This window comes from Aegilops tauschii, chromosome 5 (assembly GCF_002575655.3).
Source record: "Aegilops tauschii subsp. strangulata cultivar AL8/78 chromosome 5, Aet v6.0, whole genome shotgun sequence".
NCBI lineage: Eukaryota > Viridiplantae > Streptophyta > Magnoliopsida > Poales > Poaceae > Aegilops > Aegilops tauschii.
Genome location: NC_053039.3, coordinates 8,994,203 through 9,020,925, shown reverse-complemented (window position 1 = coordinate 9,020,925; position 26,723 = coordinate 8,994,203). Strand labels below are relative to the sequence as shown.

Genomic DNA, 26,723 nt, shown 5'->3' with positions numbered 1-26,723 from the left:
CTAACCGATTATTCGCTTTCTAATTTTAACTATTTACCTCTGAAACTCCACAACCAATAATTCTCTGTATCAACCATGTTTTCATTTATTGCTTTTTGCCGGTTGGGTATACGAATTGATGTTTTTGCTGTGTGTTATTTTTGCAGGGGCTTGGGCCTTATGTGGTGACGAGTGCGGTATGGTGCCGACCGTGTAAAGATTAACACAAGCCACTTGGTTGCTTCAACGTGACGGACTTCAACCACAAGTGCTCGGTAACATTTTCCAATATGAACCTTGCTCAAATAAGTTGTGAAGCGCTAGACATCGATACCGTCGTCCACCTCCATCCTCTACTCACACCCGCCCAGGAATACCCTGCGCCCATAATAATCACCGTTTCTCCATCCCTAGTGTCATGTCGGTGGCGCCAATGTACCTAACAACTACACAACGAATCTTCAATGATGTGTTGACATACTAGATGGGTGTACCCACATCGGGTATGGATACTTCGTTGGATATGGGCATGAACATGGATTTGTGCCAGATGGGTATGGTATGGGTAAGATTTTATACTCAAGAGAAACATGGGGATTGTACCCGCACCATAACCTACGACCCATTGCCATCCTTACCTATAAGAGTTTTTCATCTTTAATGTTTAAAAACATCTGTCTTTTTTAATTACCTTGACATTTTATTTAAATTTACTGTTCATAGTGGGAGCATATGAGCTCGGGGTCAGAGTTGGATTTTCGGTAATGGGACCTAAACAATTTTTGAAATGGACCTTTTTTGTACTAAAATCTTGTCCATGGTGTTGCACGGAACATGCAACATAGGTAATTGTCGATTTTGTCGATGGGGATTGGTGAAACCTTCCTATCCCTCTACCCCGCTTGGATTGTCAAGTTTGAGACCGCAAAATTTGCACCAATTCAAGTAGGCCTTGGCCGGCCCTATCATCTATAAGAGTATGCATCTTAATGATACGGAACCGAGAAACCGAACATAGCTAACCGATTCATACGGTTTTTTTCATGCCATGTTATGAAAAATCCAAAATTTGCAAGTGCCTAGAAGAGTATTTCATCTTTGATGTATAAAATTCACATTTTTAATGAATTTTCCTGGCATTTTATTTGAATTTGTTGTTCATAGGGCGAGCGTATGAGCTTGGGATCCGAGTTGGATTTTTCGTAATGGGACATAAACAATTTGTGAAAATGATCCTTTCCTTACTATTAAAATCTTGTCCATCATACCTCATGGAACACGCCGCGTGGGTAATCGTCGTTCTGTCAATGGAGATTGGTGAAACCTTCCCCGCTTGGATCGCCCGGTTTGAGCACGCAAAATTTACGCCAATTCAAGCAAGGTCTAGGCATGTCATCTATAAGAGCGTGTGTCTTAATGATACGGAATCGAGAAACCGAACATAGCTAACCGGTTCATATATATTTTTTATGCCCAGTATGGAAATCCAAAATAAAACATACTATACGTCAAATTTACTTTTTTTTTAAGTGTAAGTAGGTCAGATTTACATTTTTTTAACACAGTACAGACGCAAGCGCTCAACATACGTGCATAGTACGTCGGATTTACTAGATGAACAGATACTGCACTTGATCTTAAGCCAAAAGGAAGAGAAATGTATCAACACGTTTTTTTTTTTTAGACATAGAAATGTATCAACACATGACCCGGTTTACTCGGTTCAGATAATAAACCAACACAGCCCAGCCTTCCTACTTTTGTTTTCTGTTCTGCGGGCGGCCCAGCAGCCCAGCTCTACCCCTCGCGAGCCCCCGACCGGCTCTCCCCTCAGGAGCCCGGCCTCGCCGGCGGCGGCGCGCTCACCGGCCTGCCGTCACTCCATCACCGCCTCGCCTCCAGCTTGGCCCCGCCATCAGGCACCTGGCCTCCTCCCCCTCCTCTGAAGTCCGCCCCCCGCCAGCCCCCGCCTCCCCGACGCCCAACGGCCGCCGGCGCTCCCCACTCCCTGCCCCGCCCAGCAAAGCTACAGGTAATGAATCGACCGCCACCACCCCTGGCCGGTGTATCGCTGACTGCTATCGATGCGCTCAAGCACATCCCGATTGATATCGATGCGCTTGCTAATTTGGCCTCCCTCCTGCGGATGGCATGGAGTTTTTTGGGGGCATTTCTCGACCCGCGGCTAATCTTTCAGCAACCATAAAATCTCGTGTTAATCTAAAAGAAACCACGAAATTCTGTTGCTGTTATGAATTACATGAATGCGCAGTCTAGTCTTGAGCAACCACAGAGAAACAATTTTTTTGTCTAGCCCTGCGTGTGTGTGTGTCATGCATGCACGCGTCCTGCTTGCTGTTATGCCGCATAGGTCACCGAGAAGCGAAACTGAAAACCGATTGTGCTGTTGTACGCATAATAGGCGTGGCGCTCATGCTGAGGCGAGTGCCCTCCGATGCCTTCTCCGCGAAGTCGTGCCCTGTGATGTGGCGCCAGGCGGCATGCTTTGCTTTGCTCTGCTCTTAGGCACAGCTCTCTACTTCTGTACTCAGCATGCCGTCGCAAGTCGCTTGGTTTCGTTTCTGTGGTGTTTGAACCGGGGAGCTCTGCTCCATGGTACTCTATCGTGTCGTAAGAGTTATTGAATCTTGGCAGAAACCTGCTCATCACACAGGACGTATTTCTCAAGGACCGATAATCCATATTTAGAGAGTATAATCGGTATGACGAATTTTAGCCATCAAATATACAAACAGAAATATTGTTGCCTCAGTTTTCGAGTTCCTGCCAACTCTGGTTAGTTTGGTACATACTGAAACAGTTTATGTCTACCAAAACTTAACTTATTTACCTAAACGAACTGACAGAATTGACCGAATGTTCAGGCCTAATCATATATATGTCCAACGCCGTAACCAGTTCTGCAATTCATAGGAGAATTAATACTTTGTAATTTCTGTCGATCTTTTCCCTTTTTTTTGTACTATGCTCAGTTCAGGCATCAACCTTTGGAGTCTTCTGGTATCATACACGTTCCTACGGCATATTATTCCCTCTTATGTTTCGAATAATTTCACTGGTAGGCACCTACCCATTCGTAAAAAATGCTGCATCGAAACCCCCTTCACTTTCCTCCTTTCCTGCAGGTGAGCACGATGCTGCGCAGCTTCCCCCAGGCCCGTCGGCTTCTCAAGTAAGTGAGCACGACGAGCTTCCCATAGCTGGCTCGCCCTCTCTACAGTTCTCTTTGGCTTGTGAACCGATTGATTCTTGATGATGTCTCTGTTCTTGTTGATTTGTGGGGTTCAGGAGGCTGGGTTTTGAGAAGGGGGACGCCTACTTCTTTAAGCAGATGGGCAAGGGCATGCTATGCACATACGCGCTTTTTGGCGCTGCGTGGTTCTGGAATGAGACATCGCCGCTTGGCTGGTGGACGCTCAAGCCACGGCCCAAGGTATGGCCGTTGGTGACCTTTAATTTATTTCTTGGATGGGGCAGACATGAATTGCTGAGGCCTTTTGTTTTGCTGTAAGATATGTGTTCAGTACAAATAAGTTCATCCTGCTGTATGTTCTGTTTCTGGAACTATGGTTCAGAGCTGCCAATAGATACTGTCCATATAGTGCATACTGTGACTTGAGGCATTAATTGATCCAGCAGTGTCCATTCTATAATTTTGTTGTATGCGACGCTCGCATAATTTCAGCAGTATACATAGACTAAAACTGATTTGCATCCGTGAACTGCCATAACCGGTTACTAATTAAAGCATAGGCAGCAGCATATTAGACGCTTGTATTATGCTTATGAGATGCAATTCAGACAACCTTTATATGGGGATTATATTTTGTCCACAAATATTTCATATGCCTCGTTAGGCTTTACTGAAATAGTTCACATTTTCGGTCGTCCAATATCATCAACTAATAAGCACTCCTTAAATGTCTGAAAAATTGAGACTAATATGAAAAGGAGCTTAAGTTCTATCGGGTTATATTATGCGACACCAAATGTGGCATGCTTGGCGCCATATGATTATCCATAGTGATCACTCAGAGGAGGTGAATCTCTATTCTGCAAGATTGTTCAAAACCGCACGGAGCGCTCTTTTTCGCCAATGCTAATCTTCCTTCAACCTGAGTGTTCAATTTACGTACTGTTGCTCAAAGCTCTGTCGAAATCATTTGCCAGGAAGAGAAGGAGATGGCGCATCTGTATGAGCGCAGGGAGTTCCCGTACCCAGGTGACGAGGAGGCGGTGGAGGAGTTCATAAAAAGCGGGGGCGCCCTGGGCACCACGATCGGGCCCAAGGGGTTCGCTGACGCGAACATGGACTCGGACAACATGCAGAAGCAGCTGCAGTCGAAGAAGTTCGACCAGGAGGCGCGGAAGCTGTGGTTCCGTATGCGCAACGAGGTGGTGCAGGAGCTCCAGGAGAAGGGGTTCGACGTCGAATGAAGATTAGTTTTATTCCCATGAAAGAAATGGGGGAAGGCATCGGCTTGATTAAGTATTTTGCATTGATAAAAGTAGAAGAAACATTTTCCTGGGATAAAGTTAGATGCATCCAAGTGCAGTGCAATCCCTTTTTTCTCGGTGGAGATTAAGTAAATCCGGTTGCATCCAGGCTTGTATTCCTTTCCTCTGTCTTTCTTTGGGATTAAATAAGTTGTTTTCCATGATTAAACAATTAATCATGGATTAATCATATATATTGAGACGCTGGTTTAATAATTTAATTTGTACTTTTTTCTTTAAACTGTCTGCTGAGCTCATAATGCTTGCATCTGCCTAGTGTTCTACTCAGTGTGCGTCAGCTTTTTATTTTATTCTCTTTTTTTAAAATGATCGGATATATCTACTACTTCCTCCGTTCCACAATGTAAGACCATTTTTAACACAACAGCGAGTATTAATGTTCACAAGAAACACAAACCACCCCAAACGTAATAAAAATTATAAAGTTCACCGGAAACACAAACCACCCTAAACATAATAAAAATTACATCAAACTTTTAAGGGCAAGTGTCGCACGGTTGACAAATGAGATTTGGACCAAGCACGGCACGACGACGCCAACATTATTTTTCTTCCACGTCAATCCTTTTCATTCAGTTACACTGCGTTGGGATTGACAATGGGAAGTGGTTAGGGGATCAGAGATAGTTTAGAGCATCTCTAGCAGACCCCTTAAAACGCACGAAACTGTAAAATAACCGCCAGTTTATAGTTTTAGGCGGAAAAAGCGACCGGAATAGAACCTGTAAACGACTCCGGCCCGTAAATTTTTTTAAGGGGCGCGGAAAACATCCCAGCTAAACCCTTGAAAATAAGGATTTTGGAGACAACTCGAGGGTGCCCTGTATACGCGAAAGACCGTTGGCGGGAATCCAACTGCCATCGGAACCTTCATGAATCGCTCCCGTCCGCCCGTCCCCGGCCGCCGCGCCCGCCGGGCGCCCCGGCTCCCTGGCCGCCGGCCGTCCGGCTCGACCGTCGCCCGCCCGCCCGGACGGAGGAGCTCGCTACGTCCGTCCGCTGGAATCGATTCAGATAGCTTGCTAGCTAGCTCTCCATCCGCTCGATTCAGCTAGCTAGCTAGCTCTCCGCCCGCTCGAATTGCTAGCTAGCTAGCTAGTTTCATGTGAGTCGACCGCGAAAACCTCGGCGGCGGCTGCTGCTGGCCCCGGCCCGGTCGCGCTCGGTGGCAAGCACGAGTAGGCAGTCGCGGAGGCAAGACGCACACACGCCAAGGGGATGGAGGTCGAGATGGGAACGGCGTGAGGAAGACGATGGTATATTTAGAGAATATTCTTTTTTACGGGTTGATTATACGAGCTTTGTTCGGCCGCAGCTAAAATCGGCCCTTATAATGCGTTTTGTCGGCCCTTAAAACACTTATACTTAACGCACTTTCAAAGGGGGTCTACTAGAGGTGCTCTTAGCTGGCAGATTTCCGGTGAGAAAGCGAGGGCTGTTGAGTTGGCAGATTTATTAGTGACTAGCAATGTGCCTGCGCGTTGGAACGGATCCAAAGTAGAATAGTACTCGTTCACAAACTTGAAAGAAAACACTCTTGGTTTGATATACATATACCACTAAAGATATATTACATTCCACTCAAAATATATTTCTCGTGCTGTTTTGATGAGGTGAGGGAGGGATGTGGTTGCGAGGGATCGTTACCACCAGAGGGGGAGAGGAAGAGGGGCGCGTAGCACACCAGATCTCTACGGTCATCGGTTTGGAAAAAAAAAAGATTGGCCCGATCGCTGACAGACACCACATCGCGTGGGGAATAGAAAAACGGTCGCCCGATCTCGCCGGAATCGATCCCGGCCGGTGACGCCGGATCCAGCGCCGCCACGCCAGATCCAGCGCCGGCGCGCCCCCTCCCTCCGCCCTAGAGACCCGCAGCAGCTCATCTCGGTGCTGCGCCAGCGTCTGCGTCGTGCCGCACCGTCGGAAAAGCCTCCTCCGGCGTCCTGCGCCAAGCCTCCTTCGACTCGGGGGGCGCCACCGCGAGCCTCCTCCGACTCGGGGGGCGCCACCGCGAACGGCCCTACCGGGAGCAGCGCCGGCGTCCTTCGACTCTCCTGCTCGACAACGCCATCGCCTAGGGTATTTTTTTTTGCCTGTCTCAGTCCTATACCATGCGGTCTGTGAACTTCAGGAGCATACGTGCAGATCAATTAGTGTACTGTGTATTCACTGTCTCGATGCCAGATAGATCGAATGTTTGCCTACATGGGCCATGCGATTTCGAGATCCACCACCGCATCGAGTGGCTATCAACTCCGCATCACCACCACTAACAGCAGTTTATTTTGTGCAGAAACAGATCTTGGGGGGTTGACCTGAGCCCTCCATGGTGCGCGGCAAGTCCGACCGGGGGGACACGTCGGTGGTCGTCGTCGTCTTGGAGACAAATGAGGTGTACATTGTGGTGAGCCTGTCGACAGCAGGTGACACGCAGGTGATCTGCGTCGACCCCACCACGGGCGCGCTGCGCCACCAGGGGAAGCAGGGGGAGGACCTCTTTGATTCCGAGGCGGCTGCCCTGAAACACATCACCAACGGGTCGAGATTCTTATCCAAGAGTACCACATATGCCAAAGCCGTGCTGGGCTATGCCGTGTTAGGGAGTTATGCTCTGCTTCTCGTTGCAACGCAGCTCAGTGCGACGGTCCCACGGCTACCTGGAGGCGGGTGTATATATACCGTGGCGGAGAGTCAATGGGTAAAGATTCAGCTGCAGAATCCTCAGCCCCAGGGAAGTGGAGAGCTGAAGAATATCAAGGATTTGGCTGATCTTGACATTGATGGCAAGTACTACTTTTGTGAAACGAGGGATATCACTAGGCCGTTTCCAAGTCGGATGGCTATTCAGGAACCAGATGAGGAATTCGTGTGGAATGCGTGGTTGTCAAGGCCTTTCAAGGACATTGGTTTGCCAGGGCATTGTGTCATTCTTTTGCAGGGCTTTGCAGAGTGTCGCAATTTTGGAGCTACAGGGCAGCAAGGTGGGCTAGTTGCTCTCATTGCACGCCGTAGTCGGTTACATCCTGGAACCCGCTATTTGGCTCGTGGGCTGAATGCATGTTCTGGCACCGGCAATGAGGTGGAGTGCGAGCAAATTGTTTGGGCCCCTCAAAAAGGTGGGCAAGTAATACCTTTTAACTCGTATATCTGGCGGCGTGGGACTATACCAATATGGTGGGGTGCAGAAATAAAGAATGCTGTGTCAGTTGAGGCTGAGATTTATGTTGCTGATGATCCTTACAATGGGACCTTGCAATACTACCAACGGCTGGGTCGAAGATACGGTAATAAATCATCTGAAGTCAATGCTACGAGTAAGAAGAAACCTGGAATGGTTCCCATTGTGTGTGTTAACTTGCTAAGATATGCTGAAGGAAAACCTGAGACAATTCTAGTTGAACATTTCAAAGAATCTCTGAAGTACCTGAAGTCTACTGGCAAGCTTGGAAACACCTGGATTCAGTTGATAAATTATGACTGGCATGCCACTGTGAAGTTAAAAGGGCAACAACAGACAGTTGAGGGCCTCTGGAGGCACCTTAAAGCACCAACAATGGCCATTGGCTTCAGTGAAGGGAATTACTACAGTGTAAAACAGCAGCTTAACGAATGCAAGGGATCAATTATCTGCAATGGTGATGGTGGGTTCTGTATGGATAATATTCAAAATGGTGTGGTACGTTTTAATTGTGCAGATTCCCTTGATCGCACCAATGCTGCTAGCTATTTTGGGGCGCTTCAAGTTTTTGTCGAACAGTGTAGTCAACTTGGTATTTCCCTTGATATAGATGCTATGTTTGGCTTATCGACAAGCAGAAATTCTGAGTATAACGGTCGGAGTGCTCGTTCTTTGCCCCCTGGCTGGGAGGAACGCTTTGACTCTGTAACAGGTAAATCATTTTATATCGATCATAATACACGTACTACCTCATGGGAGCATCCATGCCAGGAAGCTCCACATAAGCGCTGGAAGAGATTTGATATGACATTTGAGCAGTTCAAGAGCTCAACAATGCTTGCCCCAGTGAACCACCTTGCTGAAATTTTTCTTTTGGCTGGTGATATACATGCCACGTTGTACACTGGCTCAAAAGCTATGCACAGCGAGATTCTAAACATATTCAAGGAGGAGACTGGAAAGTTCAGTAAATTCTCTGCTGCTCAGAATGTCAAGATTACACTGCAAAGAAGGTTCCACAATTATATGAATGATAGCTCTCGTCAAAAACAGTTTGAGATGTTTCTTGGATTGAGGCTATATAAGCATCTCCCATCCATCCCAATTTTCCCTCTCAAAGTAGGTAAACTTATTCATTATCAGCATCTTATTTACAAAGTTCACTTTACCAATCTTTATTTCTGTTATGTATATAGGATAGCCGGTTAGTCAATTCTCTGCATGAACTATCCAAACATGTGCTATTCTAACTTAACTAGAACTTCTAGAATACATTATCAGTTTCCACAATTAGATTGAAACAATTTGCTAGTTAAAATGCAGATTTCCCTGAGTTTTAGTTGACTTAGAATTTCCCTTTACAGTTGTTTGAGAAAATAATTCCATGCACTGTAATGATCAGATTTAGCGACATGCCAATTGATAATTTATTTCTACTCCCTCCGTTTTAAAATACTTTTAAGTTCTTTGTCCTAAGTTAAACCTCTTTAAGTTTGACCTGAGTCCATAGAAAAACATACCAACATCTACAACATCCAAGTAGTTTCATTAGATTTAACATAAATATATTTCTTACTATATATAGTTGATGTTGTAGATGTTCATGTTGATATATTTTTCTATAGATTTGGTCAAACTTAAAGATGTTTGACTTAGGACAAACCTAGAACTTCAAGTATTTTGTAACGGCGGAAGTACTTCTCATTTTTACCACTAACCAGCAGTGCATTTCCCTTCAACGCACCCTACTCTTATTTTGCAACTGAAGGGAAATCCGCTGCTGGTTAGGGTGAAAATGAGATGTACTTCCTCCGTTCCAAAATAGCATGGTTCACCAGAGTTAGAGAAAACTAGAAACTCATTCATAGGGAAGAAATCGTTGATCTTAAACTATATCTAGAATTTAAACGCTAGTAATTGTTAAGTTTTTTACTATAGTCTATAACTCAAGAGCCAAGACAGCTGTCTAAGAAGAATTTTTATTCATTGGCTTAATACTGTTGAAGTGTATATGTGAATTGCCTAGTCCTTTCCATCAGTTCGGACTGCTGGTTGCGTTGACTAGTGCATGAAGCTTAACATGGTATCGGAGCCTAAGGTCTCGAGTTCAAGTACTATCGAGGCCATCTGTTACTTTTATTAATTTTGACTTCCATCTTTGTGTTGAACATGCTTGATGTTGATAATTCAGGTACTATCGAGACCATCTGGATGCATGTTGAAACCAGTTCCTTGTATCACTCCAATGGCTGATGGTGGTTCCAGTCTTCTCAGCTTCAAAAAGAAGGATATTGTTTGGGTATGTTGCTTATTCATATAGTTCCTTTTGAGTAATATATCCTGGCAGTGACCTGATTTATTTGAATTGGGGGATAGCTATGGTGTATTAAATACTTCGTCCCTAACAAATCCCACCACTCCCATGGAATATGACTAGTTGATGTCTCGAAGAGTCTGAAACTCTTGATTGTGTAATATAAAAACATGTGGAGTACTTAGTCACATCTCAGAGTTTCCTATAGCATGCTAAGGTCTCTTGATCATGCAGGTATGCCAGCAAGGTGCAGACTATGTTGAGCTTTTTATATACCTTGGAGAACCTTGTCATGTTTCTCAGCTTCTTCTTACTGTTTCCCATGGGGTTGAAGATTCTTCATATCCAGCTACTGTAGATGTCAGAGTTGGCTCCAGCATAGATGCCCTTAAGCTTGTTGTTGAGGTTTGTCTTCATCTTGCTGTTATATTCTTAATATTTTATTTTATGCCAGGTAGGCTCATTAATTTCGCTTTTCATAGCTCACTTTTAGGATTAGGCTTGATGAACTGACATGTGTCCACAGTATCAAGACTGGGTGAACTGGGAACGCATAAAAAATATGCAGTCCTTGCTAATATTGAGCCTCATCAGATGCACCACTCAAGTTTTGGGTTTATGCCAACATGCTATGTTGCAATTCTGACAATCTTAACTTGAGGCATGATGCCTGGTTTTAAGCCAAAACCAAACAGTGTACTCCTTAACTTTGGCTTAGCTGTGCTAACTTCTTTTACAGCATGAGTATCCCTCTAAAAGGGACCCTTGAACCTTGACGGCAAAAAATAATGTGAAAATATGTCATGACTACATCCAGATATGCACAATTCCAAGAACAGAGAACTTCAAAAGATTCTGATGGCATCCTTGGATGTGACAATGGTAACTCAGCCAAAGCCAAGTATTGTCAGTGAAAAAAACAGTCCTCTGAAAAATAAAAGCCATGGCGAGTTACTGACCACACTTTAAAATGATTTTAAGAGATCCAGCAAAATGGTGATGTTGAGTCCTGTGGTGCATGGTAATTAGTACTGCCATCAACTATGCAATCATTGCGATGGTCGGTCAGCATTAATCTCTACTCAAATATCCTTGAATCTTGATATAATGGAAGTACTTTTAGTTTGGTGACTTTGGCACATTTAGCATTAAAAGAATGGATCAAATTCAAAAAAGTAAACATATAATCTTAGTTGATCAAATTAAGCATTTAGAGAACTGGGGTAACAAGACTCTGACATTGTCTTACAGTCTTGACCTTAGTCCCACAACTAATGCGAACCGAGTCAAAATTGTGATATGCGTGTGATCATGCGATATGTGGACTAGCCAGTTAAGAGTCACAATTAAAAAAAATGATGAACGATCTAACGAAATGGTGATGTGAAGTCCTGTGGCACATAGTGTAAGCACTAGTCTCCTCTCTCCACTCAGATACCTTTGTGAACACTCACAATACTTCAAGTTTTGTGCATTTGACCTATTATGCCTAAAAAGAATGTCAATGAATTCAGGTAATAAAACATTGCATCTTTGGTGAAATTAAGCATTTTAATTGACTGAATAAGAGAATTGGCAAAACAAAACTTTGACATTGTCTTACAGTCTCCAGCCCAGTTCCACAACTATTGGGAAGTCAGTTAACATTGCGATTTGCCTGTGGCCATGCAATATATTGCCTATATTACAGTGGTAGAGCGCTGCCATGCCTGCAAGGTACCCCCTCCTGTAAGTGAGAAAGAAGCCCATAGGATGTTGGCAGGCACCATTGCCAGTTCATGTAAGAGGGTGCTTGGTTCATTGCACAAGCATATAACCTATCTTAATGGGCCAGGCTGAGACTAATTGTTGGTAGGCTGGCCAGAAGAAAGCCTGAATGGATAGATGTATGCCATTACTTAAGCCGAACTGTTGTCCCATTATTAAAGATAAAGATAAAAATGTAATCCCTTCAACCTCTAAGCCCCCTAGAAATCATTGGCATTGGTTGGGCTCTGCTGTCAGAGGGGTGTGTGGAGGAAAACCGCTAGCTTCCAATATCCAAACAAAACATAAACACTTGATCAGAATCTGGTGGCTTGCGGCAACTGTGCGATGCTTCCTTTGGTGCAAGGGCACTTGTTGCCAGTTCAATCTAAAAGTTCATTTAAGGTGGATGTCGCCTTAGTACCTGTGGGATGTAGGACTAAAGAAGGGTGGTAACAGCACTGGGTTTTGTACATGGGCTGCCAGTGCCCTCTATTCGGCCTGCAGCGGGCCCATCCAGCCACTGCTACTGCTGCGGGCTGTACTAGGTTCAAGACCTTGAGCTGCTATGGTGTTGTGTTGCAAGAAGTTCAAAGCAGCTATAGCGCTAGAACCTGTAATCCCTAATGTTCCTTTGATCTTTCATGAATAACTAATAGTATCCCTGTTTCTAAAGAAAAAGTCCAAGGCCTAATCTGCTGTGTAAAAGAGATAATCTTGTGATTTACTTTCCTTTTTCTGTTGCATAAATTAATTGTATTTAATTTAGAAATGTAAATATAGGCATCATACGAACTGGTACGACCTGATAATTACATACTTTGGACTCTCCGATAGTAGCAAGGTCCAATCAGAAGCACAATTGGGACGGACAAACACAAAGTCAAGCTCATCTAATCTGAGCATGGCTTTGATTTTGGCTAGCATCTATTGCATAGATCCTGTAATTTCCAAAAACTACTCTATTTCTCTACCTATTATAGGTTAATCTGTGCACATTAGCCCATGCTCAATGCTCGTGATACTTTTTTATTTTCATCAGTTTACTTGCTACTCTGACCTTTCAGTATGTGATATTTATTTCTGTATGAATTCCAATTAAAGCACGTGGATGCGTTGAACTATTCTTAATGTTTGAGGAACTCTTTGTTTTAAGGCAGTTTTTTGTTTTATACTATCTGAATCAGGGTAAGGCGATCTGATACTATACGGTGCTTATTTGCTGCATGCTAGCTCTTTGCAGTTTACATCTTTTGATCAAACGGTTACATTTGTTCCCTGCTGCTGCTTATCTTTTTGCAAATCATGTGTAGCCAGCTAATGTGTAACTAACTGCAAGTTCACTTGTTTAGGGCGCTTGCATACCCCAGTGCTCGAATGGGACAAATTTGTTGATCCCTCTCACTGGAAGAATTCATCCAGAGGACTTGGCTGTTACAGGCAATAGTGCTCGACCGGACGTTCAAGAGAGCACTTATCTTCCGTTGTTATACGACTTCGAAGAGCTGGAAGGAGAAGTGAACTTTCTAAATCGGGTTGTCGCATTATCTTTTCATCCTTCTCCCATGGCGAGAACAGCCATCACACTTGGTGAGGTAAAAGTTGACAACCATCTGGATGTTGATGTATTAAGAAGCAGCTCTTAACAATTGAACTATTTCTCCTCTGTATATTTATTTTATTAGATGAGTAATCTTCTGAAACAGATTGAAGTACTTGGTGTTTCTCTTCCATGGGTGGATATGTTAACCAATAGCAAAGGTGTTGCTCAAGTTTTGGAGCTCCTCCATGAAAAAGCATATACTCCCCGCGATCTAGCTTTGAGGAATATTGCAGATTCTTCCTCTCCTGGTAATGATGTTCACGGTAGTGAGAGGAGTTATACTAGAAGTTCACCATCAGTTCAACCTGGTGGTTCAGGAAATTTTGTGGATTTTCTCACGGGTGATATCGACGTACCGAACCAATCAAAAATCACTGGAAATACATCTTTTGGTAATGAGGATCAGACGAACTTCTTTGATGATGAATTTGACGTCAACCCTTTTGCCACCTCATCAGAAGAGCCTGTTGCTGAAGTCAATAACCATGTTGAAGGTTGTGGCAGTACACAGTTTTATCTCGAGTTTTTGGAGTCACTTTCTCAAAATAATAAGGTATTTTTCCGTACAAAATTCATTGTTGTTCTTTTCCTATCCTCTAGTTCATTGATAGATTTTCCTTAAACTGGTGTTGAGCTAATTTTATTTACAAGTAATATCTGAAATTGGTACTCTCATCCAATGGTAGTTTATTTAGAAGGTTATAGCATCTAGAAATAACTTGACTGAAACTGAGAAAAGACCCTGCCAACTTATGATTATGAGCTCATTATATGTACATTATATATTGGACCTGGCACTGCTTAGTTGCCTTGCTTTATATACTCATCCTGTTCTCATTAATGATTACCTATTTCTAAACAAGAAAAAAAACCTATTTTATGAACAGATTTGTTTATAAGTTTAATTGAGGATCTTAGACATGTAACTCTTATTCATCTTTTCAGGGAAAGAGCCTTAACTTTGAACAAATGATGAAGCTTGAAATAAAACGTCTTTATCTTGATCTTTCTGCTGCCGAAAGGGACCGGGCATTGTTATCGATTGGTGTAATTCCTGCCACGGTAGATCCAAATCGTTCAGTTGATTACTCTTACCTGTTGAAGTTATCCAGCCTTACTGATAAGCTAGCATTGCTGGGGCATTCTGTCTTCGAGGATCGTGCTAATGCTTCAATAGGGCTCGAAAAGGTCAATAGCCATGCTGTAGACTTTTGGAATATCAGTGAAAATGGTGAATCATGCTCTGGTGGGGCATGTGAAGTCCGTGCTGTATCTTCGTTACAAGCTTCAGCTACTAGTGGAAGTACATCACTATTCGTGGAGTGTTCCCAGTGCGAAAGGACAGCTTGCAAGGCTTGCTGTGCTGGGAAAGGGGCCTTCCTTTTGCTTGGCAACACTTACAGAGATCTGAAGATATATGGTGGGAATCAAGGTGGTGGCTATTCAGCCCTCGCAGATAGTTCTGTGTGCAAATCATGCTGCAATGAGATGATCAAACAAGCACTGTATGTCGATTATGTCAGGGTTCTTCATAGTATGAGAAGAAAAGGTCGTGCGGAGAAAGCAGCACTGAAAGCAGTGAATCAGGTCTGCCAACTTGAGCCCAATAGAATATCGGATTCAGTACATAGTGTTCAATCTGGTCTGAGACAATTGAAGCAGCTCCTTGATGATGAAGAATCTCTTGCAGAATTTCCACATGCAAGCTTTTTACATACGGTATTCCTCGACATTGTTCTATTAACTTCTACCCTTTACTGTCTGCTCTGGTGCTGCCACTTTGTATCTATATAACTCTGCCGCATCTGCAATACTGTTGCACATGGACCGTGGAAAGACACTAGACACTCAAATGCACTACCCTTGAGCCTAACATCATCTTTTCAAAATAAATCTTTTCTTTTTGTCAGAAGCCGTATCGTATTGTCCCTGCTCTGTATTGCTTTGCCACAGGGTATTGCTTTGATTCTGCCGTGTTGTTTTATTTTTCCAGGTAGAAACTGCTGATGACTCTGCTCCACTGTTTTCATTGTTGGCACCACTTGGTAGTGGAGTGCACAAGTCCTACTGGAAAGCTCCACAAGGCAACACATCTGTGGAGTTCCCGATTGTTCTTGGCGGTATATCAGATGTTTCAGGAGTTGCAATAATTGTCAGTTCCTGTGGTTACTCAACATCTGATTGCCCAATTGTAAGATGTACTTCCGATCTTGGTTCTTTTTTCTGGGATCCATGGTTTGTCTACATTAGTATAAAAAATTATGTTAGCGAGATTGTTATAAATGGGAACTCCTAGATATACAATTTTCTTGGTAAATTTAACAAAAAGGGCATTTAAAACGAAGTCACTGAAATCATTGTTGTCTTCAGTGAAGAAGTCCTATATAGCTTAATCAAATGCATTACCTTTCAGAGCAAGAGAAGGAAAACATTTTCCAGCTTTATTCCTGAGCGAGCTCCATGTTGATGCAAGAGAAATAATGCAATAGTATTCTCTTCCTCTCCTGAATTTCATTATACCAAAACATATATAGCAGTTGCCTTAAGATACTTCACGCTTAGCTTGGTTATTTCATGTACTATGAATCCAAGAAATAGGCAAAGGAGAAACACACAAATTGGAAAAAAAATCCCAATGTTGCAGAGTGGATGCATAAATTCTATTTTCGTAGCTTAAGTGCTCAGTTTGGGCATTGCAACTAATAGTTGATCTTTTATGGGATGTACTTGAAGTACTTTACATCATTTAAGCTTGGAGATGTCTGCGTCACTTGACCCTTTGACATACCTGTGTACCTTGATAGTAGAGAGCTGTTATTGAACTGATTATTGCTTCTTGTTTCTTGCTTCTATACTTCTAAACAAAGTATAAAAACTCTTCATTTGCAGTAAATTGCTAATTTTACTGTCAGTTCTTTGTAGCTTGGTACTCCCTCCGTCCCATAATATAAGAACGTTTTTTACACTAGTGTAGTGTCAAAAGCGTTCTTATATTATGGGACAGAGGGAGTATTTTGGTTGTTGAGTTTGTTCCGTGCGTACTTCATAATTGCTCTTTAAGCACTTCAACGTTTGACAACACCATAATTTGCTCTTATGCTCTTACTATCAGTTCTTTGTAACAACAGTCGCAATCTCTGCAAATTTGTTTTCGTGGCTGTGTGGACACCACCATAATTTTATGACAATGGCATGTGTGTTTGTAGAATTAACACTGATGCAAATTATCTAGTTTGTTGACGATATCCTGGTCTGAAATTAACAAAGTGTCCTAGTGCTGTAACATCTTTTTCATATGTGGCAGAGTTAGCTACCTATGTAAACAAGAGTATTTGAACTACCCAACTGGCTAATTTCATTTCCCCTGTTTCATATAGCGCAATATTGACCTCATATGCTGATAATTGTGCTGCCTGTGCAGGTGGAGATATGGGCTAGTAATAAAATACAGCGAGATGACCGCACATTCATAGGAAAGTGGGACGTGCAAAGTATGATAGTGTCATCTCCACAGCTTTATGGACCAGAAAATTCGGGTAGCTTGGATGAGGCACCAAGACACTTTAAACTACACTTCCCAAATCCTATCCGCTGTCGCATAATTTCAATAAAAATGACACTTCCCCAAATTGGTTCTAGCTCAACCAAGTTTAATGAAGACTTTAGTGATCTTTTATCATTGGATGAAAGCTCATTTATTGATTCCAAGGCAAACAATTCACATAACTCATTTATCCATGCAAAAAGGATTGTTGTTTTCGGTAGCTCTTTGCCCAAGGAGATGGGTCCTGACACATCTGTGGCAATAATGAGGATGAGAAGTTACGTAGATGGGTCACCATCGTTTGGCAGATTTAGGGTAAACCCTGTCTTTTTACTGAGCACTTTTCAGCTCTATTTCAAACTATGGCTAAGATTTTCCCCTCCTATTTTTCAGATTCCGGTTGAGGCTGAGAGGTTGAGAGACCACGATCTTGTTCTTGAGCAATATCTCTTGCCTAATTCGCCTGGAATAGCTGGATTTCGCCTTGATTCCTTTGGTGTTATAAGACCTCGAGTAACCCATTCACCTCTGCCATCAGAGTTAGATATGAAGGAGTGTTCATTGATACGTATGGAAGATAGACACTTAAATCCTGCAATTCTTCATATACAAGTCACAGTTGTTAAGGTAATAAGGCACTGGCTATGTGGTCAAGCTCACTTGATTTAGCGACTAAAATTGACACTTACCTGGTTCCTTTGCACTCTTTGTATTTTTGTTTTTGAACCATGGGAACTTTCATGCTTGTGTAATTTATCACTTCCTATTCTGTCTTTACAGCATTCTCATCGTTCTTGGAAACTTTTTTGGGGGCGAAAAGGTTAAGGAAGTCAAATTTTGATGTTGTTAAAAATTGAATTCGAGATTTAATTAGGGCCATTTTGGATTGTAGGATTTTCATAGCACTGCAATTCATAGGAGTCTTTCATACAAATGTCTTTTGGATCAATGTAATGGTGCTACCAAATTCCTATGGATTTGTTTCCTATGCCTTTTCCACAGGAACTTTAACACCACTCCAACCTCTTTTATACACACTAGGTTGCCTAGGATCGAGGTCATTTACCTGTGTTCTGTCCATGCGACTATCATCTAATTTTCCCGTGTTTTGCAATCCTTTGCACTTGGATTCCTGCCCCAAACTCCTGCGTTTTTCATTCCTGCAATCCAAAGAAGGGTAACACTAGCAACTGGAGCTTGGCCAGTTCCAGTTTCTCAGCCAATAACCTCATGTTTCTTGGAACCCTGATATAGCTATACCCTGATTGAACATAATATCATACTAGTAAGTTATATGGGCATTGCACGTGAGAGCTCAGATAATCAAAGTATGACCAAAGATTGAAAATTTTGAGGCACATGCATGAAGTATAAGATGCAGGTTTAATTCTCCCAGTCCATTCAATCAAAACACAAAGCTCGGGTAGAATACATCAAGCACGTTACCCATGAGGTGTCTCTTGTACTGCAATTTTTATTAGAAAATAATGAGAACATCTAGTGCTGCATCTGCAAAGTAAATGAGATTTTTGAAGGGACATCCATAGCCTTGAACACAAAGTAAAAATTCTGTTCGAAAAAAGCTGGGAGTCTAGAACAATGTAGAAGTGTGTTTTCTGAGGTTTGTGCATAACATCTAAGCCCAATCATAGAACCTTATGGACACTACACATGGTAGAATTGGATGTAGTGAAGAGAAAATCCAATGGCCTGCACAAATCGGGTTTGCCACCTCTGTACCATCGGATCAGCTTCATCCAACTGCCGATATACAAAGTTTTTCGTATGCTATATAGAGGTGTAGATATAGATATATTTTGGTTTGACTGGGAAACATAATATCGTAGTTGTCAGTTCGTCTATGTGCTGCTGCTCTTTTCAAGTTTGTTCCTAAAAGTAACCAGTTTTTGCGGCATGAAATTGTTCCTTTGAGGGTTTGAGAAGCCTGTGGCTGAACTCTCTAGATAGATATATAGTTTTGCCTTCGCCAATTTTGTATGTTGTGTGCATTCAGTACTTATGTTTTTTCTGCAGGAGTCTGGCAAGCTGGTTGTAGAGGAATACCGTCTGCCGGAAGTTAAAGCAAACACACCACTGTATTTTGATTTTTCGGATTTGCAGCAAGATGCCCGTTGTGTTATCTTTAGATTACTTGGAGATGTCACTGCCTTTGTTGATGATATTGCTGAGATTGATGGCTTAAGCTTGCGGAATCTTCCTCTGGCTTCTGGATTGTCTTTGTCAAATAAGGTCAAGCTGTACTACTACGCTGATACCTATGAGATGGGAAAGATCGGCAGTCTCTCGGCAGTATGATATATACAAGGTGTGAGTATATGACAACCTGGCATTTTAATTGTTATATATTATAAGCAGTCATTTGTTCAAAGCCTATTTTTGGTGACTTGCACCAAGTTTAAGTACTGTATTTCACCGGTTTCTACTGTCATGAGCGTTTAGAGGTTTTTAGCCAGAATAGATTGAAAATGAGAACAATGCAAGCATGGGCTGCCTCTTCTTAAACCATCCACCCTCTTTATTCCTCTTTGCTTTCTTCCCCCCCATTTCCTCTACTGTCTAACTCCCTATCTACTTCCATTGTACACAAATTAACCAAGTAGGAACATTTTTATTTTGTTGAATCTGCTCTATTACTTTTATTGTAGGAACATTTTTATTTTGTTGGTGCATGATGCATACACAAATTCAGCAGGTCATATTTTTGTGTCCGAATGCTTGCATTCTTCAGTGTAGTGCATGTTCTTTCTTCTTGTGCATAATGAATACTTTTTCTAATGTTTCATTTACCTATTTATAGGTTGTACATGCCATCATGAAGTGATTCACGGTTGGTACATATTGGTGTTGTAAACTAGTATTATTCCTTTGTGTCGGTGTGGTAGGCGATAACTACAGCAGTGCAGTGCAGTGCAGTGCAGCACGATATACCACAACCAAAACCCACAAGAACTTGAGAACGTTCTGTTTGTGCGATACAAGTTGAGGACCCTGGGGATATTAACTATAGTATTTCTTTCTTTACTTTTTTCGTTTGTAGAATGTCGGTAAATCGAAGATCCATTTGCTTTTGTAGGATGTTTGAAAATTCAATCTGATTGCCACACTTTTGATGCTGCCAGTTACAGTTTGTGGATGCGTGTATGAAATCTGTGAAGGATCAAGTGCTGAATTTTGTACGAGGTTTTCTTTACTGACAAATATTTTGAGCACTGATTTTTTACAGTTACAAGTTCACTTGTATGTTGCACTTAATTTGAACAACATCTGAGGCTAAGAGGTGGGCCAATATTTCAGTGTCACATTGGTGGTATTCAATTTATAGTATTATAATGTTTTTCTGCTATGGCCCATTAGTAGTCTTTGAAAGTTGAGCAAATAAATGTCTTGAATCCCATTCACATGTGAACATTCAAAACTTTAATATTTTTGTTTGCTCTAGTAAAACCTTAAAGGTCAAATGAAAATCTACTTAGCATAGCCAGGCCGGATTCCCTGGTTTTACAATGGGATTAATAACAAGTCAAAAGAGCTGGAAACTCATGACTGGGCAGCGATACGATCTGTTAACAGGAGATGAACCTATTGGGAAGATGGTGGCGGTCGTCCTGGTTTCCTCTCCTTGTCCTCCTCATCGCCGTCTACCTTCAGCATCACAATGTAGGCCTAAAAATGATGGAAGATCCATCCGATTTCTTGGTTTTTGAGAGCTTCCAGATGCCTCTTATGCCCATGAATACTAGGGGATCCAAGCGGACGAAGATGATAAGGCATGGTATTTGGGTGAAAACAAAGCCAAACCATCGCTAGTCGCATGGGAGGAAGTATATGTAATACATGCGGGGCCAAGGTTTGTATTGTCTCTTGTAACTTGGTTGTATGGTAGATAGGCGACTGATGACTCTATGAAAGGTACGATGAATAAATAGAGCTACCGATGGTGAATGGTACTCCCTCCGTCCCGAATCACTTGTCGCGAAAATGGATGTATCTAGAGCTAAGTATACGTTTAGATACATTCATTTACGGAAAAACTAACGCCCACACGTGTGGCCGTTTGCACATCGCCCACACGCTTTCATCATCACTCATTTTGCCACGTATGAACAGATGACATCAGCAGAAATTTTTTTGGTTTTCGGCTTAAAAATGTTTTATCTCCTAATTAAAAAAGCGAATTAGAAATCTGTTTTCGTCATTAAATCCGTCTCGACGAGATTTTCAAAACTAGACCCCATGTTGGTATGTTTCGACGAATTTTTTTTTGTCCAAACGTTGCCATGATGTTTACACTGTAGTTGCCATAGTGCTTAAACTAAAGTTGCCATGTGGCAATTTTAGTTTGTAGATCATGGCAATTTTAGTTTTTTGATGATGGCAATTACAGTACTTTGACCATGAAAATGTTTTTTTGTATGAACCATGGCAATTTTAAGTGCATGTACCATGACAATTTTAGTTTATGGTGCATGGTAAGTCTAGTTTCTTAATTCCCCGTTTTATAATATGTCAAAATTTACTTCTAAATGTAGAAGAAAAAAGTTAAAACATATCATGGCAACTTCAGTGTAAACATCATGGCAATTCATGTGCAATAGACATGGCAACTTTTAATCAAAAAAAAAATCGTCGAAATATATTGATATGAGATCTAGTCGCGAGGGATTTAATGGTGAGAACGGATCTTTAATCGGATTTTTTATTTAAGAGATAAAACATTTTAAAAACTGAAAATCCAAAAAGATTTCCACATGCATGCATGCGGTGACATTGCGTTGTCTGTGTGTTATAGGGCGTGTGGGCGGTTTGACTCCCACCACACGTGTGGGTGTTAGCATTGTCCTTCATTTATGTGATAAGTAATTTGGGACGGAGGGAGTACCTAGTTACGCTAGCTTAGGAATAAGGTGCAGGGGACTCTTCAAGAAAAATATGTATGCCTCACCTTATATCTAGAGTTGTAGTTCTTGTAAAGGATAATAACATTTGTCAATAGAGGCGTAATTATGGTTTTGTGATGTGGCACGTGTCTATATTAATCAATCACGTGTTTGACCGGAACTTTGAGTTGAGTGAACTGCACGGACCACCGCTTTTAGGATCGTGTAAAACCACACATTCCAGTACAATGATCAGCACACGCCCAAAATCTCATCTCATATTTGATGGCATACCCAACAGACATGACCCACACGTCAGGCGCCATGTGGCATTGATCCCCTTTGATTACATCATTTGTTGTAAACTATTATTCATGGGTGTCGGTGTGGTAGGATAACTACAACAATGAAGTGCACCATGATACCCCAACTAGAACCCGCAAGTGTAAGTGCATCTAGTGCCACCCCTAGTTGGTTTTGGAGTATTGACAACAAACCTGGTTGAGGGACTAATGTGTTTGTGAGAGTTGCAGGATAACACAGGTAATAGTCCCTCATTGATTCGGTTTACCTACCGGAGATGACCCCTAAAAATGTATGAAGACATTGAAGGCAATGGTGGTATGTGAAGATATTCACATTGAAGACTATGACAAGAGAAGACATTGCATGAAGACTATGGAGCGCGAAGACTTAGTTGTTTCGTTGTTTCCTTTTCTTCTTTGTTGAGTCATAGGAACCACCGTACTGTTAAGTGGGGTCCCAGTGAACAAAGTCAGAGTGACTGAAGTGATGCTCAACCAAATCCTATGTCTTCGAGTGAAGACAATGAGAGCAAATCTTATCCAGAGCTGGATGAGTCAGCTTTACTTGTAGCCCAAGTCAAGCTGCCGCGTGTGTTTGGAATCTGACCGTTGGAACACGTGTCAGTTCCTTAGTGACCCAGGGTCATTTCGGACAAATCAGGTCGGGTTGCCTAGTGGCTATAAATAGCCCACCCCCTACACCATAAATTGGTGGCTGCTCAGAGTTACTGCACGGCTTTTGTCGTTTGAGAACAACCCAACTCCGAAGCTTTTGAGAGAGAGAAATCCTTGCAAGGACAAAGCCCAAACACCCACAGCCAAAGAGTGTTAGGCATCACTGAAGTCTTTCTGTCCGCGTGACCTGAAGACTTGTTACACCTGAGGACTGTGAATCCTCCAGCCGGTTAGGCGTCGTGTTCTGAGCATCCAAGAGTCATTGTGGATCGCCGGTGAACGAAGTCTGTGAAGGTTTGGAAGTCTACCTTGAAGACTTACCAGAGTAATTGGGCGAGGACTGGGTGTCCTTAGCTCAAGGGGAATAAGGTGAAGACGCGGTCTTCTGAGTTGAATCTCAGCCTCCCTAACCAGACGTACAGTTGTCACAGCAACTAGAACTGGTCCAACAAATCATGTGTCCTCAACAAGTGACTGGTTCTATCCTCTCCCTCTCGTTACTTACAGTTTGTCTTCGTGAAGTCATTACCTGTTTGCTTTACCTATTTGTCTTCACTGTGTGACTACTATCGTTGTTTGGCTTCATACCATCTTCCATCCCGATCCTTATTACCTAGCTGCTATTAGTCTTCGTGCTTTCACTTTATTGCATACTTGACTATGGCTTGCTTAGTGTAGTTTACCTTTCGCTGCATATCAATAGGTTCATTTCTATTGTTTGTCTTCGAAACTCTCATGTTTTGAAGACTTTCATAAAAATCGCCTATTCACCCCCCCTTAGTCGATAACTAGCACTTTCAATTGGTATCAGAGCAAGGTACTCCCTTGTTCTGTGTGATTCGGTTTAACCACCTGGAGTTTTAGCTATGTCGACTGCAGGGATAATCAAAGTCTCCGCTGCTTGCCCCGTCTTCGATGGAACTGAATATCCCTACTGGAAGAATAAGATGCGCATGCATCTTGAAGCCATTGATGTCGACCTCTGGTATGTCGTCAAGAATGGCGTTCCCAAGACTGGTGAAGGTGTCACCCCTGCGGATGTCAAGAAGTTCATTCAACTGGGTTCTACTGCCAAGAACATCATCTGTGGTCATCTGACCAAAGGACAGTATGGCCGTGTGAGTGCTCTGGAAACGTCAAAGCTAGTCTGGGACTGGCTCTCCAAGGTCAACGAAGGCGTCTCAACCCAGAGAGATCAAAGGATCAGTGTTCTTCACAACCTCTTCAACCGCTTCAAGAGAAACGACAATGAGAATGTCCAGCTCACGTTTGATCGCCTCACTGACATCACAAATGAGCTTCGTGCTCTCGGCGCCACTGAGATCACCAAGCATGAAATCGTCAAGACACTACTGAGATCACTTGACAGCTTGTTCGACACCCTTGCCCTGATGATACAAGAACGCCCTGACTTCAAGACACTCGATCCGTCTGATATACTTGAGAGGCTCAACACACATGAGTTCCAGCTATCTGAGAAAAGAGATATCTATGGTCCCAACTACGGCCGAACTCGTGCTTTGAAGGCACAAGCTGTTTCCTCATCTGAAGAAGAATCTGACTGCAGTTCTGATGATCGTGAAGACATTGGAAAGGAACTTGCTATGCTTGTGAAGAAGTTCCAGAAGTTCACCAAGAAGAAGGGCTTCAGAAAGTCTTCACGATCCAGCTCAAGAAATGATGAAGCTTCCACTCATGATTACAAGAAGAGAACATGTCACAAGTGCAAGAAACCTGGACACTATATCTCAGAATGTCCACAGTGGGACAATGAGAACAAGAAGAAGAAGAGCAAGGAATATGATTCTGATGACAAGAAGAAGAAGAAATCTTCAAAGTCTTCTTCCAAGTCTTCCTCCAAGTCTTCATCACACAAGAAGAGCTCATCTGGCAAGGCTCATGCTTTTGTTGGCAAGGAGATGGATTCAGAGGAGGAGTCTGCTTCTGAGGAGGCGGAGGTGGAGTCTGAGGAGGAGTCTGACCCTGGCGTTGCAAGTCTGGCTCTAACTACATCCTACATTGCCAAGTCCATCTTCAACATTGAAGACAATGGCCCCGTCACCAACGCTGAAGCTAATGACAAGGACGACTCTGCTCCCACCTACTGCTTCATGGCACGTGGTGCCAAGGTAAAATCACGCGATGCTTACTTTCAAACATCAAGTGAAGATGACTCTGATTGTGAATCCAAACCCAGCTACAAAACACTTGCTAAAATTGCAACTGAACAACAGAAAGCTATGGAACATACTCAAAAACTGTTAGACAAAAGCGATGACCTGTTGGACGCTGAAATGACCCGTTCTCAGTCCTTAATTGAAGACATAAAAAATCTTCATGTTAAGTACCAGGAACTTGAAAGTCGTCATGAAACGCTCTCAACCACTCATGAAAAGCTCTCCTATGATTATCTTCAAAGGAAGCAAGAGCTTGAGAAATTGAGAGCGGCTCATGAAGATCTTCAAAAAGAGAATGAGTCACTTCGCGCTCAACAGATCAGTTCCGCTCAGGAAGGATTTGAACCACCATGTCTAAAATGCCTTGAGCGTGATAACACTACTTCTGTTGCTGAATGTTCTACTGCTGCTACTGTTGCAATATCTTCAAATGCTGATGTGGTAACTAACCCCTCTGCTGAGGATACCACTACTATTGCTGATGAAAATGCTAGGTTGAAGACATTGCTTGAAACAGGAATGTCAAAAGTCTCAAAGGGCATCAGACACTGTGCGATGTCCTCAAAAAGCAGATTCTGAACCGAAACCCTAGGAAAGAGGGTGTTGGGTTCGAGAGGAAAATGAATGTTGATGGCTCCTACTAGAAGCCTGAGCAGTACCCCAAAACCACATGGGTTGCTGCAAAGGGACCTTCAGTGGATCCATCCACCTTATCTGGCTTTACTTGTGCTAACCCTATTATCATTGATGAATCCTTTGATGCAAACTATAAACTATTTAAGAATTAGAATGGTGAAGTGTTTGCCAAGTATATTGGTACTACCTGCAGGAATGGGCCACCTATGAAGAAGATCTGGGTTCCCAAAAGTTGCCTTGAGAATCTTCGTGTGAATGTCATCATGACACCACCTGGGAAGAAGACAAATCCCAGACCAAAGGCTTCATATGGTCCAAAGGCTTCATACAGACAGAGGACTCACCTGAGTCACCCTAACGCCAATGTTTTGCAGGGAAATCATACTCAAACTTATGAATATGAGCGTGTTTCTTCAAACCGCTATGTTCATAAAACTAAGAACTTTTCTGCTTATTCATATGAGTATCGTTCATCTCCTGCAAGGCTATTTGCTAGGGCTCCAAAGCCGAAGTTCTCAGATGCTGCACTTAGACTCATTGCTTCTAAGCCACCCCTGAAGATGTGGGTCGTTAAGAAGAATTAACTTTCTTTTGCAGGGAAAGGTCTCCAGCCGGAAATCAAAGGCGTCAGATGCTATTGCTGGGGACCTAAAACATCTTGTAGGGCGCAAGATCAAATGCCCAAATGGTCTCACTATGTATTTTGTTCCTGAATCGTTTGCCAATCATCCTATCAGTCCTAATCTTGATCTGAGCTTTGATAATCCTCTTGCCCGTCAAATGTTTATGCTTCACAATACTCTTGGTGAAGCCTATCCCCCTAACTGTACTGTAGGGTATGACACCTCATGCTTCAGAATGGATTATGGACAGCGGATGCACTAATCATATGACTGGTGATCGAAGTCTTCTCATGGACTCAACCTTACGTCCATCTGACAAGAGTCACATCACATTTGCTGACACTGGTAAAAGCAAGGTATTGGGTCTAGGTAGAGTTGCAATCTCAAAGGATCAGCACATGGATAAAGTGATGCTTGTTGAATCCCTTGGTTTCAACTTAATGTCTGTCTCAATGCTTTGTGACTTGAACATGATTGTGATATTTGGAAAATATCGTTGCCTT

At 42.6% G+C, this 26,723-nt stretch overlaps 2 protein-coding genes across 3 annotated transcripts; both read left to right on the top strand.

Annotated features, from left to right (window-relative positions):
• The first annotated feature begins 1,742 nt into the window (after positions 1–1,742).
• LOC109742485 (uncharacterized) lies at positions 1,743–4,738 on the top strand. Its single transcript, XM_020301571.4, has 4 exons — positions 1,743–2,011; positions 3,126–3,172; positions 3,289–3,433; positions 4,171–4,738. The coding sequence occupies exons 2-4, from the start codon at positions 3,135–3,137 to the stop codon at positions 4,435–4,437; spliced, it is 450 nt and encodes a 149-aa protein (XP_020157160.1). The 5' UTR covers positions 1,743–2,011; positions 3,126–3,134; the 3' UTR covers positions 4,438–4,738.
• Positions 4,739–6,170: 1,432 nt separating this feature from the next.
• Positions 6,171–20,147, top strand: LOC109742467 (probable phosphoinositide phosphatase SAC9). Of its 2 annotated transcripts, none has more exons than XM_020301549.4 (12): positions 6,171–6,600; positions 6,815–8,818; positions 9,891–9,998; positions 10,248–10,418; positions 13,112–13,354; positions 13,466–13,915; positions 14,308–15,081; positions 15,356–15,553; positions 16,784–17,221; positions 17,300–17,533; positions 18,941–19,232; positions 19,725–20,147. In XM_020301549.4, the coding sequence occupies exons 2-11, from the start codon at positions 6,848–6,850 to the stop codon at positions 19,220–19,222; spliced, it is 4,869 nt and encodes a 1,622-aa protein (XP_020157138.1). In that variant the 5' UTR covers positions 6,171–6,600; positions 6,815–6,847; the 3' UTR covers positions 19,223–19,232; positions 19,725–20,147. The 2 variants fall into 2 exon arrangements, with proteins under 2 accessions (XP_020157138.1, XP_020157139.1); XM_020301550.4 differs by having other exon boundaries at positions 6,194–6,600; positions 6,821–8,818.
• Positions 20,148–26,723: the final 6,576 nt, after the last annotated feature.

What these genes read in the sequence shown, in the direction of transcription:
- LOC109742485 (XM_020301571.4), top strand. Translation starts at nt 3,135, where the DNA reads ATGCTGCGCAGCTTCCCCCAGGCCCGTCGGCTTCTCAA. An exon ending in CAGGCCCGTCGGCTTCTCAA is followed by an intron (nt 3,173 to 3,288) that starts GTAAGTGAGCAC and finishes TGTGGGGTTCAG; the next exon opens with GAGGCTGGGTTTTGAGAAGG. An exon ending in CGCTCAAGCCACGGCCCAAG is followed by an intron (nt 3,434 to 4,170) that starts GTATGGCCGTTG and finishes ATCATTTGCCAG; the next exon opens with GAAGAGAAGGAGATGGCGCA.
- LOC109742467 (XM_020301549.4), top strand. Translation starts at nt 6,848, where the DNA reads ATGGTGCGCGGCAAGTCCGACCGGGGGGACACGTCGGTGGTCGTCGTC. An exon ending in AAAAGAAGGATATTGTTTGG is followed by an intron (nt 9,999 to 10,247) that starts GTATGTTGCTTA and finishes TTGATCATGCAG; the next exon opens with GTATGCCAGCAAGGTGCAGA. An exon ending in CAGCCATCACACTTGGTGAG is followed by an intron (nt 13,355 to 13,465) that starts GTAAAAGTTGAC and finishes CTTCTGAAACAG; the next exon opens with ATTGAAGTACTTGGTGTTTC.